This window comes from Pseudophryne corroboree, chromosome 7, assembly GCF_028390025.1.
Source record: "Pseudophryne corroboree isolate aPseCor3 chromosome 7, aPseCor3.hap2, whole genome shotgun sequence".
NCBI lineage: Eukaryota > Metazoa > Chordata > Amphibia > Anura > Myobatrachidae > Pseudophryne > Pseudophryne corroboree.
In genome coordinates this window covers 97,226,769-97,253,514 of record NC_086450.1, presented here as the reverse complement: position 1 = coordinate 97,253,514, position 26,746 = coordinate 97,226,769, and the positions used below count along the sequence as shown (strand labels likewise).

Here is a 26,746-nt window from a genome sequence, read left to right as displayed (position 1 = left end):
GCAGTGGAATTTCAACTGGGATGTTTTCTCATGTCAGGTGTGGATGTGGGCTTAGGTTTGGGCTCCTTGAAGGTCCAGATTTCGGCCTTGTCCATTTTTCCTTCCTGAGGTTCAGATGTCCTTCACATTCAACCGCCCTTTGTGCCTCCCACGGCACCTTGGGATCTTATCGTGGTGTTGCATTTTCTGCAATCGGACTGGTTTGAACCTTTACAGCAGGTGGACCTTAAGTTTCTTACGTGGAAGACTGTTACATTGTTGGCCTTGGCTTCCGCAAGGCGCGTGTCCGAACTCGGGGCGTTGTCTCAGAAAAGCCCCTATTTGATTTTTCATGATAAAGCTGAACTCAGAACTCGTCAGCAATTTCTTCCTAAGGTGGTGTCTGCGTTTCATATCAACCAACCTATTGCGGTTCCGGTGTTTACGGACACCTTTGCTACCTCTAAATCCCTGGATGTGGTGAGGGCTTTGAGGATCTACGTAAAGAGGACCGCTCGTCACAGAAAATCTGACTTGCTGTTTGTTCTCTATGATCCCAAGAAAATTGGGTGTCCTGCTTCAAAGCAGTCTATCGCTCACTGGATCAGACTTACTATCCAGCAGGCTTATTCTTTGGCAGGATTGCCGGTTCCGAAAGTACAGGCCCACTCTACTAGGTCTGTGGGTTCTTCTTGGGCGGCTGCCTGGGGTGTCTCGGCTTTATAGCTCTGCCGAGTGGCTACTTGGTCGGGATCGAACACGTTTGCTAAGTTCTACAAGTTCGATACTTTGGCCGCTGAGGACCTTCAGTTTGGTCAATCAGTTCTGCAGGAACCTCAGCACTCTCGCACCCGGTCTGGGAGCTTTGGTACATCCCCATGGTACTAATGTGGACCTCAGTATCCTCTAGGACGTAAGAAAAAAAATAGGATTTTAATTACCTACCGGTAAATCCTTTTCTCGTAGTCCATAGAGGATACTGGGCGCCCGCTCGGTGCTTCGTTTTTCTGCAGTTACTTGGTTACGTATTGGTGGTTCAGCCGTTGCTGTTCCTGTTCAAGTTTGGTTAGCATGGCTTGCCTCTCCTTTGTGTGTGCTGGTTGGAATCTCACCACTGTTCAGTTATATCCTTCTCTCGAAGTATGTCCGTCTCCTCGGGCACAGTTTCTAGACTGAGTCTGGTAGGAGGGGCACAGAGGGAGGAGCCAGCCCACACTACTGATTTCTTAAAGTGCTCATGGCTCCTAGTGGACCAGTCTATACCCCATGGTACTAATGTGGACCCCAGTATCCTCTACAGACTACGAGAAAAGGATTTACCAGTAGGTAATGAAAATCCTGTTTTTATCTTCTGTCCTTCAACCAGTTCTCTGCTCCTGTATAATCTGTAATCCCTAGCTCTGATATGGAACAATATTGAAGGCTGTTAATTCCATTTACATGAAGGTTAAAGCCCCCTTCAGTTTCTCATATGTGACAAGATTACCTACCTTTCCAGATTCTCAATGCAAAGTCTGCCCCTGCCCTGGTAGGATAGGTGGAATTCCCGTTTTGCCTATTGCTTCAACAGGTTCATCCCAGGTTGCCCCCTGCCCCAACTTCTTGCTTCCTCCATTGGTCAGTAACAGAAGTCAGCCCACTTTCCCTTTCCACGACTCCATCCTTCCATATCTAAAATGTATACATATAACACCAGAATAAATGTAAAGAATATATTTTTACCTGAAAGACCACTTCTTAGTCATCATTTACATCTAAAGCTGGATACACACTACATTTTTGGTACCTGCTAACACTCTGGATGTACTTTGTGTAGTGTGTGCATATATACAACTCATCATCTGATTAATTTTGTGGTTGCACCTTCCCATCTGATGTGCTGCGCATATGATGGGACAATATGGTGCAGTTACATTAAACTTGTAACAATACATCATGCCATAGTACAGCGGATTGCGAAGAGTGTATGCAGACAATATCAATAACCGCAGTGGCCTGTTGGCAAGATCACCTACATTCCCAGGTTTTAAAAGTGTGTAGTGTGTTGCTGGCAGACATATTGTGCCGCCTGTAGACACTGCACAATGCAGTGGTACAACAGCACGATGTACCATGCCATGCTGCATCCGGCAGCATAGTATCGTATGCATTATCATCTGATTGACCTGCAGCACGGCCAATAATGTACGACCCGCGGGTACATGCAATGTGACGTACACACTGTACGATCTGGCCGATATGTCGTTTGCCGCCAAAACGGAACACCCTATCGTGCCAAGATCGTTCAGGTGTGTTCCCGGCCTTAGTGTTGATCACTTTTAGGGCTATTTCACACGCTTAGGTTTTGACCGGCATGGCAAACTCCCGGACAGCTGTTTGCCGTGCCAGAAGTGTAGTCAATACTTAAGCCAGATGACTTTCACACGACACAGACAGGTCGCTGTGTAGCAGCCGGATCTATCCACTGAAGAGGATGGCTGCCGGGCTGTGGCCGTGCCGTCCATGGAGGCACTGGAGTGGAGAGTGGGGGTGGTGGTGGTGGTGGGGGGGGGGGGGGGGTGAGAATGTGTTCTTTCACACACACCAGGTTTTTGTGCCGATGCTGCTGCGCATGTGCACCGCATTGAACACGGCACAAAACCGTTGTGAAATAGCCCTTTGGTTTGCACACCTTTCTGGTCAGTCTGAATTATACTGTTTGGATGCATCAGTTTTAGATGAGAAAAATTTTTGGTCAACATAAGCTTTAAAATTTATTTTCTGACATCGGAAAAAATTTGTGCATTTGAGATACTTTCCCATGCTTGTTCCTATAGTTCTTTTAATGCAACACAAACTACAGCCCCAGAAAGGTATCTCACGTTTCCATCCACTAGTTCTCTAGCATGGCCGGGTAAGCAGAGACAGAAAGGGTTAGTGGGGTGCCCACAATGGCCATGTTATAGCCTTAGCAGTGGCAGAATATGGGCATGGAAAACTAGACACACTTCTCCTACACAAGAGTAAGAGACCGAATACACCTATAGGAAATGTATTCGTTCCCCCCCCCCCCCCCAATTCCAATTGGATCCCTAACAGCTGTGCGGCATCTGCACAATAACCTTTAACTCTAGCATAATGTGTGGTGTATTAAGGTTACTCTGTGACATGAATACTTTGTGGTATCAAACACTCAAGGTAAGCCTGGACTCGTAAGAGCTTACTCACTTCTAGGCACATTGCATCCAGATGTGTCCGCCTCATAACCAGTTTAGATAAAAATGAAAATACATACAAGATCAGAAAAGGGTCAGTTTTATTGTATAAAACTTTTTTTTTTTTTTTACAAAATGTTTCTAAGTTTTCATGATTTTGTTTAAAGATCTACATTTAGTGGAAAAAAACAGAGCATGAGTTGGTCCACAATTGACAAAAAGAACATCATTTGGAAAAGCACAGAAGTAATAGTACTGTAATATTCTGATGCAATATAAACAATTCATTTTGACTGTGAAAAAATAGAGTTCATTTTGCTTCTACAAAGATATCTTATACTTAAAGGGACATTATTACCTAAAATTAGGCAATTGACAATGCAGAAGGAAATGGGTCAAAGTCCTAGGAATGTATTTCTGCTTCAATATCCACTGAATAAGTTCAGGGGGTATACGGAAGAATGTTTACACGTGGTTTCTAGAAGTCATTTACATGAAAACTTTCTATTCTTTTCATAAGGTCTTCTTAAAAACAAACTGCATTTTACTGCCTTTCCCACATTTACAGTTTACTACTCTATTCACAACTAGCAGTACAAAATTAGATATATCTATATCTTTCTGTTGGGGTGTCAAACTTGATATGAAAAGATACAAAATTAGATGTTGCAGACATATAAACGGTTATCACATGGCCTGGTCAGTCTCTCATTCACCATACTGCAATCAGTGCCTCATACTTTGCAGAGGTCTACAAAGCAGAACAGAATGCAAGAATCCACACCGTGCTGATGAAGTGGTTGTGAGATATCGCACGGGGTATAAGTAATATCGGGTCAGCGTTTCTGAACATTGCAATTTACAGCACGAGTGCTAATGCCAACATACACTAGTCAATAGGATCCGTGGTTCCCTTTACATAAGGAAAGCACAGACAGCTATGGTGTCAGCTGCTTGCTTGTCTATTAGCCTCTCAAGGCAGTAGAATCCCAGCAATGACTGGGAAAGGGGGCGGGGGGGGGGGGGGGGGGAGCTTAGACTTTTGTCCCATAAACTGCTTCTACCACAGCTGAAAAGCATTTATACAGCGTACCACAGATGTGGATTAGGTGCACAATATTTTCTTGGCCCTGTCACTAGTACCATTATTGCAGCCATCATTTTACATAGGAGTGATTATATTTTAGCATGGGAAAACACAACAGTTGCCGTCTGCTAACTGCACTGGCGTTTTTGTCTTCTGCGAAGGGTATTTGTTGAATTCTTCACAGGAAGATGTACCAGCAAATCCGCTGTATGACCAAGTGCAATAGAAGAGGAGGAAAGCTGCGCGCAGTCTCAGTACAGGCAACTATATGTAAACGCTCAATGAATCACAGGTTGTCACACTGGATTAGTTCCGCTGTTCTCTCACAAACCACAAAGATGCACAAGCCGTTCACAGTCCCCATCGGAACAGGTCGCAGTTATCTCGCAGTAAAGTTCATGTCACTGAATTACGGTTAGCAGCCACAGATTGTATTAGAAAGCAACCTGATAGACAGTGGTATCGGGGTGACAGTCACACAGAACACTAACTACAGACATACTACAAGCAAACCAGTGTTCTTACAAGGGATATTAAGACATGAGGGAGCGACAGGAGACATCCCTTCTGGAATGTGAAAGGTTCTCGCGCGATCCATGCTTTATTAAGTGGTTGTTTGGGGGCATGGGGGTTTCGTTTAAAATATGCACCACCTCAGACACTTATAAAAAAAGAAAAAAAAGAAAGACACTTCCAAGAAATCAGTACAAATATAGTAACTGCTTTTTAATAAAAATACTAAATAAAATTATGCTCCCTGGGCGACGTTCATTTTAGAAGCCGACACTAGAAGTAGTTAAGAAATGTTCTAAATATGTTAAAGATTTGTCACTCCTTTTAAATTGTACACCTATATACATATACAACACTGGGACTGATAAGCATTCTGGTGGGATGTTTTAGCAGCTGGATTCCACAGTTGCTGCCACTTTACCGCTTTTCTTCTGTATTTCCTTTTTTGTACATTTTTCCTTTTGTTTTTCCAGTTTCTCTTGTGCTTTTTTGATTTCTTTAATTTTCTTCTTGATGGTGGCTCGGTCTGTCTGGCTTGAAACACCAAGTGCCTTAAAATGTAATAAATAAATAAAAATAAATAAATAAGTAAATATGTACACAGAATACATATATGTATCTAAAAGAACGGATATAAAACACACACACACACACACACACACACACACACACACACACACACACACACACACACCATGGAAGAAGTCAAGTTACATATCAGCAGTGTTAAAGGAGGCCCCCTCAGCCCCATCAGGAGCGGCACTTGAAAATCAGAAAATAATTCCCTTATGTGGGGTCCTCAGCATTTGGTCACTAGAGCCAGACCTGTATAGACAAACAGCACTTGTCCAAACAAATAGATAAGAGCATGGCAGCCAAAAGTGTGATACAGGCCATACATCAGCTGGACAATTCACAGATGCCAACTCCAATCCACTGAATATGAGGATTGGCAGACAACAATGATCCATCGGGGAACCAGCAAAATTCAGCATGTTAAAAACACAGACTCGCCGATCCCGGATGTTTGTTTTTTTGTCCGGAATCGGTAAATCAAGGATTTCCAACATGTTGGATTTTCCCATTTGAAGACCAGAGAACGGTCCCAATTCTGCCCGGGTGTATGGGCCCTTAAGGTCACCCTTGCAAATGCAAGGATTTGGAGAAACATACGTCTGGATAAAGATCAAGAAAACGGACTGCACTGGTGATGGGATAAGTTATAGTGATAAAGTAGAAGAGAAATATGTCTGCGCATAGGGTTTACCATTAATATACATGGTACAGCTGTGTGGCAATATTAATTCATTAATTATCACCACTCTCTGGGTGTACCCAGTAAATAAAAGCATGTGGATTTTGTTCATATTCTGATCAAAACATTTAAGCTTGCAGCCCATCGTCAAGGGACCCCAGTTTTCTGCAAGACTCTACACTAGCATATATGCCCAACACACCATTACATCACAGCTAATTGCACTCACCCCTCTGTTACAGAGGGCGACATCCATACAAGAGCTAGAGGGCTGTTCTGTATTATCGTGCATGTCATGCCCAAACAGACCAGGTTTAGCCATGTAAAGTAAACCAGTTTTGGGTCACACAAAGTACTATTTTGACGCCAAACGGACGACTTTTCGCACATTTCGGCTTGCCATCTCCGGTGCTGCGAGCTGAAATGTTACCTCATGGCCACTTAACCCGAATGGAGAAACAATATAATTGCTTCACTGGGTGCCATCTGGTGTTGACAGCAGGGAAAAACAAATTAATTCCCCCCATTAGAACTAAAGGTAACAGGGAAATAACATAAGCTGGTACAATGTGGCTAGACTTGTAACAGAAGTAAGGGATTGTGTAACATCCAACACACACATCGTCATAACATAATGATGTGCATCACACCACAATCCCAAACCCTTAAAAAATCCCTGTGGTAGTGTGCAACAAATTGCAGTCTTCACACCAGTGGCATACTAATATTATCAGATCCATTATAAACTCCCATAGTCTACCACAAACAGGGAAGCGAAGGATTGACATCTGTGTACCCAAGGATTCTCGGAACACCAATAAAAGCCACTCAGGTGCTTACAGAAGCCTCAGGTAGTAATCGCCTGTGGCTACAATTGGATGAGTTAGACTGGGTGATACATACAAAGACTAATCTGGAATGTCATGTATCTGGATCCTGCTCACCATTGGCCACAAATATAACTATACATACATGACTGTGTACACACGAGTACTGCCTCGCTCAGAAGGAGACGTATCACAACTTGGAGAGAGATAAAGGGGGTATTCAATTGTATGAAAAGTCAGTTGGGTGTCTGTTTTTTCCTATCTTATAGGGGGAAAAAACCAGACACCCAACCAACTTTTCAAACAATTGAATTCCACCCGCCCATAGCAACCAACCAGCTGCTATCAATTCATAGACTGTCCTAGAAAAATGATAGCTAGAAGCTGATTAGTTGATGTCAACTTGTCCACTTCATGTCTTTCCAAGGTTGTAACCTCTCCCCTTCAAATTCCAACGATCACATTCAATTCTACTGCATTCCCCGTGCCGTGGTGATGGTGACTGTGGGGGAGTTACAGTGGTATCACCACAGGAAGGGTTCAGTACTTCACATTGACAGTGAGAGAGAGAGCGCGCAGGTGATTAGGCTGAATTCTAAGATATTGTATGAGATTTATATCTGGTTACTGTTATCATTCAGGGTGCTGGGGGAAACATAAGAAATGGTGTTAAAGAAATTAGTATGTGATAAGTGTTAATGTAAGGGTATGCCACACTAAAGCCATCCAGGTCCGCCAATTCAGGGGCACCACACCACACCCCAATCTGGGTCTATGTTTAACCGGCAAGGAGCTACATGATAATGGCTCCCTGCTACAATATATCTAAGCTAAGAGCTAACCACCTTGGAGCAACCCCATAATGCTCCATGTGGCATGTCAGGACCTGCATTTCCTCCTAATGCAGGAACCTCTCTGCCTTTCACAACAAGCAAATATAGTGGCAGATGCTCAATTAGCTTAGTGATATCATTCAGGTGCTTGAAAGGGAGGGTTTTTTTGTAAGCAAGAAAAAAAAACACAAAAATCAGATGTAATTAAAAAAATGTATCACTTTCTCTATAGCTTCGGCTTCTTAAACATTAATTTATTAACATTATAGTTTTTTCACTGGTATGCTGCCCTGGGCTGTCTGGTTTATGCTGGTTTTTTTGGGGTGTCACGCCCTGCACCTAGATATAGCGCTAGGGACCCCCAATATATATACAGAGAGGCCTTGACGCGGCTTGAGGGCTTACACATACATTTGCGCAGATATGTTACTGAGATCTCTGAATTCTAAGCTATTGTATGGGATTTATATCTGGTTACTGCTATCATTCAGGGTGCTGGGGGAAACAAGTGTTTTTTTCTTGCTTAGAAATACCCCTCCCTTTCAAGCACCTGAATGATATCAATAAGCTAATTGAGCATCCACCACTATATTTGTTGGGTACACACTAGACAATGTGTACCCAGCCCGACATCGCTGCCGTCTGAACTTGGTAGGGTTGGGACGGGATGCATGAAATTCTATCAACCCCCGCACGGTGGGATCTACATGATACATCTGATGTCCCTTATATATAATTCAGAACGATATATTGTATAGCGTGTAGTTCAAAGTTCATTTACGGTCATTAACCAAAACGATTTGACAGACGAAAAGACAATAGTACATGGCACCAAGTAGCAGGCGACACAGTTAAAACATACAAAACATAAAAATAATACAATCCTACATTTAGCATCCGTACTGCAAATGGATTGAAACTAATCCTGAACCGACTGGTCCGTGCTAACAAAGCACAAAACATCTCGTGTATTAGGCTTAAGTATGACTGAACTTTTATAGTGTTGTTTCATATTGGCTACGTCATGACCCAGAATGGACCTACTTAGAGCGAAGCCCTGATGTAGGAATTCTGTGTACAGAATGTGCAGCCAAAGATGGAATAAGGCAAATATTCCACGGAGAAAAGGTCAAAAATGTGTGTTGCCTCTAATCTCTACTAGGAGATTTGCATCATCACGGTTCAGTGCAATGTTTACTTAACCAGCAGGTGGCACCATCTGACTTTATATAACACACACACACACACACACACACACACACACTGTATAATACATATACACACAGTGGCGCTAGATGAAAATAAAATCTCTCAGGTGTGTGTGGGTGTTTTATGAACCGACACACCGTACTACCCATTTTACTTTACAGCGCAGCCATGAACAACTTCCCTCTTGGTCTGATCTGCTTCAGATCAATACTGCAATTTGTTCAGAGGGAAGGAGGATCTTAAAATGCTATAAATCATGGGTCTTCAACCTGCGGCCCTCCAGCTGCTGTGGAACTACACATCCCAGCATGCCCTGTCTCAGTTTAAGCATACCATAATAGCAAAGCTGTGGCAGGGCATGCTGGGATGTGTAGTTTCACAGCAGCTGGAGTGCCACAGGTTGAAGACCCATGCTATAAATAATACAGCAAAAACCTTTCAGAAACAGGATCCCCTGACCACGGCACATCATCTGGTTTATTCAGCAGTTCCGGCCACTATTGTAAAAGGAGTTCGGTTACTTTGATGAAAACCTTGCCGAGTACTGTGTCCCCATTTCTCTGACGTCCTAGTGGATGCTGGGAACTCCGTAAGGACCATGGGGAATAGCGGCTCCGCAGGAGTCTGGGCACATCTAAAGAAAGCTTTAGGACTACCTGGTGTGCACTGGCTCCTCCCCCAAGCCTCAGTTAGATCTCTGTGCCCGAACGAGAAGGGTGCACACTAGGGGCTCTCCTGAGCTCTTTGTGAAAGTTTTAGTTTAGGTTTATTATTTTCAGTGAGACCTGCTGGCAACAGGCTCACTGCATTGAGGGACTAAGGGGAGAAGAAGCGAACTCACCTGCGTGCAGAGTGGATTGGGCTTCTTGGCTACTGGACATTAGCTCCAGAGGGACGATCACAGGTTCAGCCTGGATGGGTCCCGGAGCCGCGCCGCCGGCCCCCTTACAGAGCCAGAAGAGCGAAGAGGTCCGGAAAATCGGCGGCAGAAGACGGTCCTGTCTTCAGATAAGGTAGCGCACAGCACCGCAGCTGTGCGCCATTGCTCTCAGCACACTTCACACTCCGGTCACTGAGGGTGCAGGGCGCTGGGGGGGCAGCGCCCTGAGACGCAATAAATCGATAAAAACCTTATATGGCTAAAATAAATGCATCACATATAGCTCCTGGGCTATATGGATGCATTTAACCCCTGCCAGAACATACAGAAAAACGGATAAGGCCGCCGAGAAGGGGGCGGAGCCTATCTCCTCAGCACACTGGCGCCATTTTCCCTCACAGCTCCGTTGGAGGGAAGCTCCCTGGCTCTCCCCTGCAGTCACTACACTACAGAAAGGGGTTAAAAAAGAGAGGGGGGCACTAATTAGGCGCAGTATAAATAATACAGCAGCTATAAAGGGGAAAACACTTATATAAGGTTATCCCTGTATATATATATAGCGCTCTGGTGTGTGCTGGCAAACTCTCCCTCTGTCTCCCCAAAGGGCTAGTGGGGTCCTGTCCTCTATCAGAGCATTCCCTGTGTGTGTGCTGTGTGTCGGTACGTTTGTGTCGACATGTATGAGGAGAAAAATGATGTGGAGACGGAGCAGAGTGTCTGTAATAGTGATGTCACCCCCTAGGGGGTCGACACCTGAGTGGATGTACTGTTGAAAATTACGTGACAGTGTCAGCTCTGTATAAGAGACAGTGGTTGACATGAGACAGCCGGCTACTCAGCTTGTGCATGTCCAGACGTCTCATGGGCCGTCAGGGGCTCTAAAGCGCCCGTTACCTCAGATGGCAAATACAGACGCCGACACGGATACTGACTCCTGTGTCGACGGTGAAGAGACAAACCGTGTTTTCCAATAGGGCCACACGTTACATGATGGAGGCAAAGGAAAATGTTTACACATTTCTGATAATATGAGTACCACCAAAAAGGGGTATTATGTTGGTGAGGAAAAACTACTTGTAGTTTTCCTGAATCTGAGAAATAAAATGAGGTGTGTGATGATGCGTGGGTTTCCCCCCGATAACAATTGATGATTTCTAAAAAGTTATTGGCAGTATACCTTTTCCCGCCAGAGGTTAGGGTGCGTTGGGAAACACCCCCTAGGGGGGATAAGGCGCTCACACGCTTGTAAGAACAAGGGCTCTACCCTCTCCTGAGATGGCCGCCCTTAAGGATCCTGCTGATAGAAAGCAGGAGGGTATCCTAAAATGTATTTACACACATACTGGTGTTATACTGCGACCAGCAATCGCCTCAGCCTGGATGTGCAGTGCTGGGTTGGCGTGGTCGGATTCCCTGACTGGAAATATTGATATCCTAGATAAGGACAGTATATTATTGCCTATAGAGCAATTAAAAGATGCATTTCTATATATGCATGATGCACAGCGGAATATTTGCCGACTGGCATCAAGTATAAGTGCGTTGTCCAATTCGACCAGTAAAGTGGTCAGGTGATGCGGATTCCAAACGGCATTTGGAAGTATTGCCTTAAAAAAGGGAACATTTGGGGTCGGTCTTTCAGACATGGTGGCCACGGCAACAGCTGGGATATCCACGTTTGTAACCCAGGTCGCCTCTCAAAATAAGACGCCGTATTATCAGGCGCAGTCCTGTTTGGCAAGCGGACAAAAGGGTTCCTCTTTTCTGCTCGTGACAGAGGGAGAGGAAAATGGCTGCAGTGATCAGCCAGTTCCCAGGAACAGAAACCCTTTTCCGCCTCTGCCAAGCCCTCAGTATGACGCTAGGGCTTTACAAGCTCAGGCACGGTGGGGGCCCGTTTTCAATGAATTTCAGTGCGCAGTGGGCTCACTCGCAAGTAGACCCCTGGATCCTTCAGGTAATATTTCAGGGGTACAAATTGGAATTCGAGACGTATTCCCCTCGCCGTTTCCAAAAGTCTGTTTTACCGACGTCTCCCGCTGACAGGGAGGCAGTTTTGGAAGCCATTCACAAGCTGTATTCCCAGCAGGTGATAATTAAATACCCCTCCTGCAACAGGGAACGGGGTATTATTCCACACTATTGTGGTACCGAAGCCAGACGGCTCGGTGAGACCGATTTTAAAATCTAAAAGCTTTGAACACTTACATACAGAGGTTCAAATTCAAGATTGAGTCACTCAGAGCAGTGATTGTGAACCTGGAAGAAGGGGACTACATGATGTCTCGGGACATCAAGGATGCTTACCTTCATGTCAAAATTTACCCTTCTCACCAAGGGTATCTCAGGTTATGATACAGAACGGTCACTATCAGTTCAGACGCTGCCGTAGGGATGGTCCACGGCACCCCGGGTCTTTACTGAAGTAATGACCGAAATGATGATATTCCTTCGAAGGAAGGGAATTTTAGTTATCCTTTACTTGGACGATTCCCTGATAAGGGTAAGATCCAGGGAACAGTTGGAGATCGGTGTAGCACTATCTCAGGTAGTGTTGCGGCAGCACGATTGGATTCTCAATATTCCAAAATCGCAGCTGGTTCCGACGACTTGTCTTCGGTTCCTAGGGATGATCCTGGACACAGTCCAGAAAGAAGGTGTTTCTCCCGGAGGAGAAAGCCAGGGAGTTATCCGAGCTAGTCAGGAACCTCCTAAAACCGAACCAAGTCTCAGTGCATCAATGCACAAGGGTTCTGGGTAAAAATGGTGGCTTCCTACGAAGCAATCCCATTCGGCAGATTCCACGCAAGACTTTCCAGTGGAACCTACTGGACAAAAGGTCCGGGTCGCATCTTTAGATGCATCAGCGGATAACCCTGTCACCAAGGACAAGGGTATCCCTCCTGTGGTGGTTGCAGAGTGCTCATCTTCTAGAGGGCCGCAGATTCGGCATTCAGGACTGGGTCCTGGTGACCACGGATGCCAGCCTGCGAGGCTGGGGAGCAGTCACACAGGGAAGGAATATCCAGGGCTTATGGTCAAGCCTGGAGACATCACTTCACATAAATATCCTGAAGCTAAGGGCCATTTACAATGCTCTAAGCTTAGCAAGACCTCTGCTTCAAGGTCAGCCGGTGTTGATCCAGTCAGACAACATTACGGCAGTCACCCACGTAAACAGACAGGGTGCCACAAGAAGCAGGAGGGCAATGGCAGAAGCTGCAAGGATTCTTCGCTGGGCAAAAAACCATGTGATAGCACTGTCAGCAGTTTTCATTCCGGGAGTGGACAACTGGGAAGCAGATTTCCTCAGCACGACCTCCACCCGGGAGAGTGGGGACTTCACCCAAAAGTCTTCCACATGATTATAAACCGTTGGGAAAAACTCGACAGGTATTGCGCCAGGTCAAGGGACCCTCAGGCAATAGCTGTAGATGCTCTGGTAACACCGTGGGTGTACCAATCAGTGTATGGGTTCCCTCCTCTGCCTCTCATACCCAAGGTACTGAGATTGATAAGATGGAGAGGAGTAAGCACTATATTCGTGGCTCCGGATTGGCCAAGAAGGACTTGGTAACCGGAACTTCAAGAGATGCTCACGGAGGATCCGTGGCCTCTACCTCTAAGAAGGGACCTGCTCCAGCAAGGACCTTGTCTGTTCCAAGACTTACCGCGGCTGCGTTGACGGCATGGCGGTTGAACGCCGGATCCTGAAGGAAAAAGGCATTCCGGATGAAGTCATCCCTATCCTGATCAAAGCCAGGAAGGATGTAACCGCAAAACATTATCACCGCATTTGGCGAAAATATGTTGCGTGGTGCGAGGCCAGTAAGGCCCGACGGAGGAAATTCAACTGGATCGATTCCTACATTTCCTGCAAACAGGAGTATCTATGGGCCTGAAATTGGGGTCCATTAAGGTTCAAATTTCGGCTCTGTCAATTTTCTTCCAAAAAGAACTAGCTTCAGTCCCTGAAGTTCAGATGTTTGTTAAAGGGGTACTGCGTATACAGCCTCCTTTTGTGCCTTCAGTGGCACTTTGGGATCTCAAGGTAGTTTTTGGGTTCCAAAAGTCACATTGGTTTGACCCACTTAAATTTGTGGAGTTAAAATATCTCACAGGAAAAGTGGTCATGCTGTTGGCTCTGGCCTGGGCCAGGCGCGTGTCAGAATTGGCGGCTTCATCCTGAAAAAGCCCTTATCTGATTTTCCATTCGGACAGGGCGGAATTGAGGACTCGTCCTCAGTTTCTCCCTAAGGTGGTTTCAGCGTTCACCTGAACCAAACCTATTGTGGTGCCTGCGGCTACTAGGGACTTGGAGGACTCCAAGTTGCTAGACGTTGTCAGGACCCGGAAAATATATGTTTCCAGGACGGCTGGAGTCAGGAAATCTGACTCGCTGTTTATCCTGTATGCACCCAACAAGCTGGGTGCTCCTGCTTATAAGCAGACTATTGCTCGTTGGATTTGTAGTACAATTCAGCTTGCACATTCTGTGGCAGGCCTGCCACAGCCAAAAAATCTGTAAATGCCCACTCCACAAGGAAGGTGGGCTCATCTTGGGCAGCTGCCCGAGGGGTCTCTGCTTTACAACTTTGCCGAGCAGCTACTTGGTCAGGAGCAAATACGTTTGTAAAATTCTACCAATTTGATACCCTGGCTGAGGAGGACCGGGAGTTCTCTCATTTGGTGCTGCAGAGTCATCCGCACTCTCCCGCCCGTTTGGGAGCTTTGGTATAATCCCCATGGTCCTTACGGAGTTCCCAGCATCCACTAGGACGTCAGAGAAAATAAGAATTTACTTACCGATAATTCTATTTCTCGTAGTCCGTAGTGGATGCTGGGCGCCCATCCCAAGTGCGGATTGTCTGCAATACTGGTACATAATTATTGTTACCAAAAAAAAAAAAAAAAAATTTGGGTTATTGCTGTAGTGAGCCATCTTTTCTAGAGGCTCCTCTATTATCATGCTGTTAACTGGGTTCAGATCACAAGTTGTACGGTGTGATTGGTGTGGCTGGTATGAGTCTTACCCGGGATTCAAAATCCTTCCTTATTGTGTACGCTCGTCCGGGCACAGTATCCTAACTGAGGCTTGGAGGAGGGTCATAGGGGGAGGAGCCAGTGCACACCAGGTAGTCCTAAAGCTTTCTTTAGATGTGCCCAGACTCCTGCGGAGCCGCTATTCCCCATGGTCCTTACGGAGTTCCCAGCATCCACTACGGACTACGAGAAATAGAATTATCGGTAAGTAAATTCTTATTATTCCAGCACCTATTCTGCTTGAGTGTCGCCAGCTAGCTCACCAGTCCAATATGATTGTAGTGTGGCCCCTGTGTCTGTATATTGCAGATAATTAGTCTGATCCAGAGTTGCACGCTAGTTGGCTGTATTGGGCGCTAGAAAACAAATGCTGATCTTCTCCTGTATTCAGAGTTGTCTACACCAGCCCTATCCATCCGCTAGTGGTGTTGTCACTATCAGTATGCATTTGTACCAGGCCTACACCTGCTGCAGGAGATATATCTGAAAGCAAACGGATCGCTGTATACGCTCATCCCTGAATAGTACGCAGTTCTGTCTACACTGCCACAACACGCTCACAGAACACTTGTCCTACATGCACGTGGGGATGCGTCTGGGATGCATGAAACTCATGGCTGCAACGCAACTCAACGCACTCACAAGCAGTGCGAGACATCGCAAGATCCATCCGCATAGTGAAATCATACTATAAAATGATTTATTAAGATGGCCAGCTTTTCTGGGCCTATTATGCCGGACAGAAAATATAGTGAGCCTTACCTTCAATCTGTCACTGTCCAGCAGCATTAACTGCTGTCCATCAATGTTTTTGGCTGTGAAATCAGTGATGTATTGCTCCATGTTCATTCCCATTAACCAGTGACACACTTGCTGAGCGGTCCAGTCAGACACAGGCCGGCTATGCCACTGATTCTGCTTCCCGGTCGCGGTGACATCATCGTCTAATGCCTGCAACAAGAGAGCGGCTTAGTGACTCTTCAGATCTTTGCTGCTTGGTGGTCGGCTGGGTATAGCTAACTGGACAGGCTCCAGAACATGAAACAGTGGTAGGACGAACAAACACCCCCCCTCCCTCTCCCCCAATTTTTTTTAAGCCAACAGTACACTCATTTCTTCATGATCTAGTAAATTCTTGGCCCTGATCCTGGAGTTCTATCTAGTTGAGCTTATTTGGTAATTCTCCCTGTCTTCTGAGATTTCAGTGCAGGACAGAAGGGTATGATAAAAGTGTAAGAACATAAAACATACAGAGGCTATAACTGATCTGCAGTTCCCTCAATCTACGGCCGACCAGAAGCCATAGACTCGCTGCAGTTTTCTATGAATGGATTTGTCACACAGATCTGTAACCGTGTGTCCAAGTTACACAAGGCAGAGTTTTGTTATTTTTCTGCAGTCAAATCCTAAATAGCGCTTTATAATGGGGACATATAACAGATTAGCATTACTATGTGCCAAACTGGTTCAACCTATTGCATTGTATGTAAATAAAAAGGTCTATATATTGTTATTGAGGTTGGTTAGACTACTGCAGAAAACAAAAGCAATTATACAGAGTAAAAGAAAATTTAAGCCCTAGTCATAACCCATATGCTTCCCATAAATATTAAAAAAAATCCTTTAAAATGATAAAATATTAAAAAAACAACTTGATCATTTCAAAACAATCTGTATGTGTTTTTTTTCTACCCACTTTGTTACGTCCCATGCTTAGGGGTCCATTTATCATTCGCCACACTTATGGCTTAGGGCCTAATTCAGACCTGATTGTAGCAGCAAATTTGTTAGCAGTTGGGCAAAACCATGTGCACTGCAGGGGAGGCAGATATAACATGTGCAGAGAGAGTTAGATTTGGGTGGGTTATTTTGTTTCTGTGCAGGGTAAATACTGGCTGCTTTATTTTTACACTGCAATTTAGATTTCAGTTTTAAAACACCTCACCCAAATCTAACTCTCTCTGCATATGTTATATCTGCTCCCCCCCCCCAATGCACATGGTTTTGCCCACCTAACAAATTTGCTGCTAAGATCAGGTCTGAACTAGGCCCACAGTGTCTTCCTCCGCTCGCGATAAGGTTACTCAAGGTTATGATTTGTGACATGGATAGTCAAGGAAGGAAGAAAAAGTGTCAATCGTGTGTGTCGACCACTGTCATGTCAACCATATGAACCAGTCAGCCTTTTGAACCAGTTGACTTCTCCAGTGTGGACAATATGGGGTCCAGATCCCTATAGATCCCTATAGTCCAGATCCCGATAAAACCATAATGTCTTTTTAATGGGGAGGGGACAATTAATATAATGTTGTGGCCTGCTTTGCGTCCCCTTCTCCAGCATGTAGGGTGGGAGAGCGATGCAATGAGAAGCCAGCCTGGAAGTGCGCACAGGGCAGTATGAAGGACTAGCTGGGAAGGAGAGATGCACCTTTATCCAGGGCTGGTCTCCTCTGTAAGAGTATACAGACTCCTACTACAGAAAAATGCCCAGAAGAAAGAGTATTCTGCATTAACCCTTTTGGGTAGATTCACTTACCAGCAGGTTGTGTTGAGTGGTCTGTCCCTTTAGGTAAAGTCCCGTGAGCAGCCCCGAGGTAGCAGTTAATGCCGATTTCGGCTCTGACCTCTGGATGGTGTGCGCAGAAATCAGCGTTAACTACTGCCTTGGGGCTGCTCGCAGTTTTCTAATTAAAAAGCTTTGTTTGCTTTATCCGGGGAAAAATACCACATGAAACCTGTGGGTAATGGAGTTTGCCCCTTTGAATAAAATGTATTGCATGGAACAGGTCACACGTTATATTAATACACATAGCCACAGAAAACTGTCGTACAACACAGGCTAATGAACTTGCAAATTCTATGGGATGATGCCTGTCTTGAAGGGCTGACAGCTCTAAGTATACAAAAAATAGTAGAGCCTGTAAGGCGGTGATAAAGCTTTGCCTTTTCCTTTGATCAATAGGTAGAAAGCCCTGTGGATTTCCTAGGAAGCACTCCAACCCAAGTAGAACGTTAAATCAATGAACAGCAGGGTAGAGCCTAGTCTTATGAGTGTTTCTTTGTAGCACAGGACCATTGAATTCTGTCCAGCTTTAGCAGAGGATGCCTTTGAAGTCTAAGAACACTAAGGGATTAAAATTACAGCAGTTACACTTTGACCTACAGAAAAACAGAGACATTAGTGTAGCAGTGTTGCTATGAATTCACCTTTACATTGCGTTTCAGACACAAATGAGGATGAGGAATAAAATTAATTTACAATACAATATATTAGTAGGAGAACCCAAAAAATACCATCACCCACACTACAACAGAATGAGGTCCTGGGTATCCTGAACCTCAAGCATTAGCTTCTGCCATACAATTATTTGTATTCACAATACTTTCCAGTATCATCTAACCGCTTTTGGAAGGGGTTTTGATGGGTGTGGATAATAGGGTCGACAGTAACTAGGTCGGCAGTCATTAGGTCGACCATTGGTCGACAGTGACTGGGTCGACACCTGAAATCAGTCGACACGGTCATTAGGTCAACATGAACAAAGACAACATTGAAAAAGGTCGACTTGAGTTTTTTTTTTTAAATGTTGGTGTAGTGTTCTTCGTAAAGTGACCGGGAACTCCAATTAGTGCACCGTATCTTCTCGCAAGGTTACTATTCCCAATTGTAGTCCACGTGGATCGTAAAGTATGAAAAAGGTAAAAAAAATGAAGAAAAAAAAAGTGAAACGCTCATGTCGACCTTTTTCCGTGTCGACCTAGTGACCATGTCATCATATCGACCAATAGTGGTTGACCTAGTGTGTTGACCTAATGAATGGATCCCGGTTTTGATACGGTTCCTGGACCTTTGTCCTGTTCATGATTGTACTTGGTTGTCTTTTGGAAATGATTTTTTTGTATACATGCTTCAATAACAAGGATTTAAAAATAAAATAAAATTGATTGACAGGATTTTTTAAGCCCTGAATATATGAAAAAAGAATGGTGCAAAGTCTACTACAAGCATAGCCGTGGAAATAAATGGTAAGTTATAGCTGTAGCTAAAGTCTATGAAGAAAAGCACTGGAAGAAAAGGTCAGTCCCGCTGTAGAACACCATGATAAGATAGCACTAGTAGGTTTATAAGGAGTCACCACATGCTGCATAGCTATACATTAAGAGGACAGTAATAAAACACCTCAAGATCACAGACCAACCCAAACCAAAATAACGTGTAGGGAACATTGCCGTGTTAGTGATCAATTCTCAGTATATCTGGGAACGCCTGTCTGAAGAGTTGCTATATCTGTCTCCTCTATGGATTTGCACTATCCATAACGTGTCCAATTATGCCAGTAACAATATCCAAAGATCTCCCAGAATGGACTGAGCTGTAATCAAACTTAAGACACAACAGCATCTCAATGCACGTTAAAAAAGTGAAGCCTCATTATACAGGAACGGGTGTGTATTATTGATCTGCATAATGTACATTAAATATTTGGAGTAAATTGTGGGGAATTTAATTAGTCGAGAGATTTAACAAAGGGGTTTTAGCCCCCGGGCTAAGAGCCCAGATTGATTCCGTTTCTGCCGACGGTAAGACCCAAGGGCGCACTTAATGCGGATATCTAGTCATTCCTCAGGAAGGTGTGAACAGAATGAAGTGCACCCTCAGGGCTAGTGGCGGGCTTACTGTGTGCTGTAAATGCATAGCTCCTAGCACTTAACCCAGAATCTAAGCCTTATAGTGCATTAGCTGTAGGGCTTACAGCATGATATGGGGCCTAAACCAGGAGCTAAAAGCCAGCGGTAAGTCCCATAGCTAATTGAATTCCCCCCTAACTGTATACTTAAACTAAATATATCCACCATGTTGTTCCACCTCTTCAGTAGATTGCCATGTTAGAAGGAAAGTGATTCCGCTACAGAGCGGACACAGACTGACCGACAGCCCGGACGACTTGCTTTGCAGGAATACACAGGAGCAGATAGTTATGGCATAGCAATGGGGAAATTACTACAACTCATCTTTTTGACCCGCATCCCAACCTCCATCAGTACACGGTCCTAAAGATGAGGGAGGAGTAATTTTCTTTTCAGGTTCACCCTTGGGCTAATCATTTCCCATCAGCATAGTGTTCAAAATATTTGACAATACACAGTATTATGACTGCAGAGTCATTGTGAACATATTCAATATTTCCTATACAACTCCTTAACATATGGGTTAACTCCTTCAGCTGAGCAAACACCCTCTGTTTATCCTGTCTCTCAGCTGCATAAGGATAGTGAAAGTCGTGTTCTGAGATTAGGGTTACAAATTAGCCAGGAAGCTTACCTGTTCCCAGTCGATGCGGAAGGGAAAGCAGAAGGGGTTGCATCCTGAGAACACAAATTGCTACTTCCATGTAGCAAATGTGGGGCTTTGTTACTATGGGGTCTATTTACTAAGCCTTGGATGGAGATAAAGTACCATCCAATTAGCTCCTAACTGCCATGTCACAGGCTGTGTTTGAAAACGGACAGTAGCTGGTTGGTTGGGACTTGAACTCCGGCTACTTTATCTCCATCCAAGGCTTAGTAAATACACCCCTAAACACAGAAAGCTCACCAGTGCCTGTAACATGTGACTTCTGGGTTGCACCTCTGTGCTGTGTGACCGGGAAGCTGTAGAATGCAGAGATATTGTCCTGCTGGAATCTACAACCAAAGGCCAAATACATACTGGCTCAGCCTCATGAGCAAATAAAACAGTTCATTTCCTGGGTATTGACATCAAAGCAAGATTCAATGCGTCACAAAAGAGAATTTCATTAGTAGCCATGGGCAGAAGAGACAAGACAGTATATAAATGTGGGTAATAAATTATGTATAGCCTCATCCCTCTGGTGCCAATTGGTCTCTAGGTTCCCATATTGAGTTTGATTGGTCATCTAGCAAGGAGTCAGGAGATCGGTTGGAACAAAGATCATTTAGCTGTGATGTTGTGGATGTTCTACTTATATATATTTAAGAAAACCCTGGGGATAGATGAAATACTCAGCCCCGGCTTCTCTGCAAGATTCACTCTTTGTGGTTGACCAAACAGGCACAGTTTCTTGTACATGGTGTTATGAAAGAGCTCATTAATAAAGGATTGGAACAAATGTAAAATGTCAAGTTTAATCTTAAAAGACTTATCTGTATCCCTTTCAGCATCTTAAGGGCTCCATACACTACAGCGACATGTCGGAGGCTAAAGTTGGATGCAATTTCCCTTGAACCACCCGGCAGATTCCCGGGCGTCAGGTATCGTATGCGATCCCAGCCATGCCTACGGGAGCAGACATATCACGAGTACAGCACTAACGACCTAGCGGCTCCGATCCGATGCTCACGGAACCGCGCATCAGATCGGATGTAAAACACATCCGATTTGCCACTTTTCATTTGATTTATTGGCCCAAAATCGGATGAAATCGGGCATTATAATTCTAGTGTATGGGGCCCTTTAGTGTTGTGTAGTGTTGTAGCCAGTATGTCCACGAGTGCAAATATTACAATAGAAGACAGAGGTCTAACGAAAGAGCCTACAGATAGGAAAATGAAGACTATACGTTTACTCAGGTGGCTACAGCTTCGGCCCGCAGGGCGCTAAGACTATGGGCAGAGATCCTTCATAAGAACACGCGAGAGAACAGACAATATTTAAGCTTCGGCCCGCAGGGTGCTAAGACCATGGGCAGAGATCCTTCATAAGAATACGCAAGAGAACATAGACACTATTTAAGCAAAAGCATTAACAAAATGCAGCTGATTTTCTTTGTGAAGCTTCATTGGTTGAAATTACTCATCATCCAGGAGTAAATCTGGGTACACTATATGATATATTGGGCCATCTTGTCATCCACAACGGATCACTACGATCAATGTATACTGTGAACACCCAGTTCATTTGTTGTACTGTCTTATCTTCCTAACTGATGTGCTGCTCGTCACTTAACGTTACACCTGTAATGATATATTGTGACATTGTATAACAGATAGTACAGTGTGTACAGGGACATGATATATCACTACATATTGTACTCACAGTATACAGTTCAGGTGTGTACCCAGATTAAAGCTCTAATAGTTATCAGGTAATCATTATGGCTGTGCCCACAGTCTAGAAGAGTTTCACTACACTTTCATATATCGTGGATTTTCCGTTGTTTTTAAATGGAGTTATTGATTTTCGCAATTTTCTGTTTAGTGTAAAAATGGACTCAAAGGTTCAAATAATCGCTGGAGGTAAAGAACATTTGCCCCATATAGGAGAACTAGAAGCTGTTTTCTTTACACCTCAGAAGTACAAGGCTGGACAGGTAAGCGGTACTTTCGGCACTTTGATGGGACGGTTACAAGACTTTCCTCCTTCTAAAGTGGAACGGGACTGATTAAAACTCAGTGTACAGACTACGTTGGCGGAAGTAGTAATTACTACTTTTCCTCTAACAGAGGAGCACCAGCTTACATTCCAAACTTTTCCTGGAGGAAAATCATCCCAAGGCTTCCGAAAGGTTTTCAATCCAAGATGGCTCAATCAATATATTATACACATCAGATTTCCACACGGAGGGGCCGATTCTCAGGAGCAAAGCAAAATAGAAGTAACGTTGCACCTTGAAAAACTAAGTTGCACTGCAGGGGTGCAAATACATTTATTAGCTTTTGCATGCAGGGTAAATACTGGTTGCTTTTGTATGTAGCCCACAGCTAATAAAGCCGCAGCTTTATTTTTATAGTGAAATCTAGACTTGAGCTAGGACACATCTCCATCAATTTTAAATCTCTATGCGCATTTTAAAGTTACTCTTTTTTTCCCCCTTTGCTCCAAATGCATAAATCAACATCACAGTCAGTACAATCCATTCTCGTGGCAGTAGAGGAAGGAGACTTCCTTAGATCAACAGATATACAAGATGCCTATCTCCACGTTCCTAACGCAACTTCACATCAGTTCCTCAGATTCTTTGTCTTGCATTTGGACTGTCCACTTCTCCAAGCACCTTCACCAAAGTAATGGCAATTCTTAAAGCCCCTCTAAGCAACAGGCACTCATAGTACGTCCTAATCTACATGACGCTCTAGTAACGGGAAAATCTGAGTGCGAGATACAAAATAGTCCAGGTGATAAATATCCTTCAGGAACATGGTAGGATCATCAATACAGCAGAAAACCATGTGGTGGCTTCTCAACAGCTACAGTTCTTATGGATACAACAGACACAGCAAAGGGTGAAAAGTAATAAAGTGCAACTCTGCAAGGACTTGTACTTAATAGATCGCATTGCATGGTGTGGCAAAAAAATAAAAATAAACAAAAAATAAATAAATTAAATGTGAAAAAATGTAGTTCTCCCTTTCTATAACATGCCCATAGTATTCATCCTCCCGTCCAGTATAGCAATGGGCCCTTCCTGATACCCCAGAGCTGTAGGTACCAGGGTAACAGGTAGGTAACTGTTTTCACCTTTAAAAAAAATTCTAATAATCAAAAAATAATTTAAACAATGTGGGATTGAGGATTAAGGAAGGCATTGTGGGGGTTTACAAGAGGACTAAACATAGGCTGCAAAAAGTAAGAGAGGTTATCTCTCCATATCTTTACCAGACATATTCGGAGGTGACATTCTGCGGATGCGAAGTCTGGAAGGAGAATCAGAATTTTGTTGCACTTCTACACTGTTATTGTTGATTATGTATACCCCACCCTCTACTTTTACATATTGTTTGTCCACCACGGACTTCAAAAGGAGATGGTCTAATTTCCTTTAAACACTTCGTGGCAGCTGCACATTCTCACCCACGTTGTCTGTTTAGGTTGTGTAGGACAGCTCTTACATTATGATTGGTATGTCTCCGGCTTCCCATTTTCCCTTCAATAAACTGACCTAAATGTGTATGGAGACTGAGCGCTGGCCACTTAGGGTTAGGGTTTGCACAAGCCGGAGAAGATGAGTAAGTAGCACTGTAACACAGAGGGGTCACTGTGTCGCGGTTCCGGTATGAATGGTCGACAATGTTAAGGTCGACACTCATTAGGTCGACCACTATTGGTTGACACATGAAAAGGTCGGCATAAGGTTTTGTGTGGTTTTTTTTAAACTTTTTTTGGTGTCGTTTTTTGCGTAAAGTGACGGGGCAGGTTACTGTTCCCAATCGTAGTCCATGTGGATCGTAAAGTATGAAAAAGTTCCATAAAAGAAAAAAAATTGAAAACCTCATGTTGACCTTTTCATGTGTCGACCATTTGTCCGTGTCGACCATGTCAATGTCGACCAATAGTGGTCGACCTTAACACTATCGACCATCTGAACGGATACCCTGTGTCACTGGCCAGTGGGAGGCATGATGATATTTGTGTAATGATGTAATCCAAATTTGCTCAGTACAATCATGTCTCAATCAATATATGGGAGACCAATGCTTAAAAACTTATTGGTATGAAAGGACTTTACCCAAAAGTACCAACTCTTAAAAGTTCCCAGATACACATGGTTGACATACATATATAAATTTTGTATACCAGAATTCTGGATTGGAAATTCAAAGTATTCATTTAAAATTTGGATATATTCTTTTTTACAAGTACTATTAATTAAAACGAAAGCAAAATCATTCACCGGGAGACAGTGAAGATGACGGTTACTAAAATAAGATTTTACTTACCGATAAATCTATTTCTCGGAGTCCGTAGTGGATGCTGGGGTTCCTGAAAGGACCATGGGGAATAGCGGCTCCGCAGGAGACAGGGCACAAAAAGTAAAGCTTTTCCAGATCAGGTGGTGTGCACTGGCTCCTCCCCCCATGACCCTCCTCCAGACTCCAGTTAGGTACTGTGCCCGGACGAGCGTACACAATAAGGGAGGATTTTGAATCCCGGGTAAGACTCATACCAGCCACACCAATCACACCGTACAACCTGTGATCTAAACCCAGTTAACAGTATGATAACAGCGGAGCCTCTGAAAGATGGCTTCCTTCAACAATAACCCGAATTAGTTAACAATAACTATGTACAATTTATGCAGATAATCCGCACTTGGGATGGGCGCCCAGCATCCACTACGGACTCCGAGAAATAGATTTATCGGTAAGTAAAATCTTATTTTCTCTATCGTCCTAGTGGATGCTGGGGTTCCTGAAAGGACCATGGGGATTATACCAAAGCTCCCAAACGGGCGGGAGAGTGCGGATGACTCTGCAGCACCGAATGAGAGAACTCCAGGTCCTCCTTAGCCAGAGTATCAAATTTGTAAAATTTTACAAACGTGTTCTCCCCTGACCACGTAGCTGCTCGGCAAAGTTGTAATGCCGAGACCCCTCGGGCAGCCGCCCAAGATGAGCCCACCTTCCTTGTGGAGTGGGCCTTTACAGATTTAGGCTGTGGCAGGCCTGCCACAGAATGTGCAAGTTGGATTGTGCTACAGATCCAACGAGCAATCGTCTGCTTAGACGCAGGAGCACCCATCTTGTTGGGTGCATACAATATAAACAACGAGTCAGATTTTCTGACTCCAGCTGTCCTTGCAATATATATTTTTAATGCTCTGACAACGTCCAGTAACTTGGAGTCCTCCAAGTCACTTGTAGCCGCAGGCACTACAATAGGCTGGTTCAGATGAAATGCTGACACCACCTTAGGGAGAAAATGCGGACGAGTCCGCAGTTCTGCCCTGTCCGAATGGAAAATCAGATATGGGCTTTTGTAAGATAAAGCTGCCAATTCTGATACTCTCCTGGCAGAAGCCAGGGCTAGAAGCATGGTCACTTTCCAAGTGAGATATTTCAAATCCACCTTTTTTAGTGGTTCAAACCAATGAGATTTTAGAAAGTCCAAAACCACATTGAGATCCCACGGTGCCACTGGAGGCACCACAGGAGGCTGTATATGCAGCACTCCCTTAACAAAGGTCTGGACTTCAGGGACTGAAGCCAATTCTTTTTGAAAGAAAATCGACAGGGCCGAAATTTGAACCTTAATAGATCCCAATTTGAGACCCATAGACATTCCTGATTGCAGGAAATGTAGGAATCGACCCAGTTGAAATTCCTCCGTCGGAGCACTCCGATCTTCGCACCACGCAACATATTTTCGCCAAATTCGGTGATAATGTTGCACGGTTACTTCCTTCCTTGCTTTAATCAAAGTAGGAATGACTTCTTCCGGCATGCCTTTTTCCTTTAGGATCCGGCGTTCAACCGCCATGCCGTCAAACGCAGCCGCGGTAAGTCTTGAAACAGACAGGGACCCTGCTGAAGCAAGTCCCTCCTTAGAGGTAGAGGCCACGGATCTTCCGTGATCATCTCTTGAAGTTCCGGGTACCAAGTCCTTCTTGGCCAATCCGGAACCACTAGTATCGTTCTTACGCCTCTTTGCCGTATAATTCTCAATACTTTTGGTATGAGAGGCAGAGGAGGAAACACATACACCGACTGGTACACCCAAGGCGTTACCAGCGCGTCCACAGCTATTGCCTGCGGATCTCTTGACCTGGCGCAATACCTGTCCAGTTTTTTGTTGAGGCGAGACGCCATCATGTCCACCATTGGTCTTTCCCAACGGGTTACCAGCATGTGGAAGACTTCTGGATGAAGTCCCCACTCTCCCGGGTGAAGATCGTGTCTGCTGAGGAAGTCTGCTTCCCAGTTGTCCACTCCCGGGATGAACACTGCTGACAGTGCTATCACATGATTCTCTGCCCAGCGAAGAATCCTTGCAGCTTCTGCCATTGCACTCCTGCTTCTTGTGCCGCCCTGTCTGTTCACATGGGCGACTGCCGTGATGTTGTCCGACTGGATCAACACCGGTTTTCCCTGAAGCAGAGGTTCTGCCTGGCTTAGAGCATTGTATATTGCTCTTAGTTCCAGAATGTTTATGTGAAGAGACGTTTCCAGACTCGTCCATACTCCCTGG

At 44.5% G+C, this 26,746-nt stretch overlaps 1 protein-coding gene across 4 annotated transcripts in view; it reads right to left on the bottom strand.

Annotated features, from left to right (window-relative positions):
- Nucleotides 1-3,257: 3,257 nt before the first annotated feature.
- Nucleotides 3,258-26,746, bottom strand: part of LOC134944679 (neurabin-1-like) — a 199,285-nt gene continuing 175,796 nt past the window's right edge. For all 4 annotated transcript variants that reach the window (XM_063933457.1, XM_063933454.1, XM_063933455.1 and 1 more), the window contains 2 exons: nucleotides 15,583-15,771; nucleotides 3,258-5,324 (listed from right to left, as the gene is read on the bottom strand). In XM_063933457.1, the coding sequence (XP_063789527.1) occupies nucleotides 5,160-5,324; nucleotides 15,583-15,771 (354 nt within the window). In that variant the 3' untranslated portion in view covers nucleotides 3,258-5,159. The remainder of the gene's footprint in view (nucleotides 5,325-15,582; nucleotides 15,772-26,746) is intronic.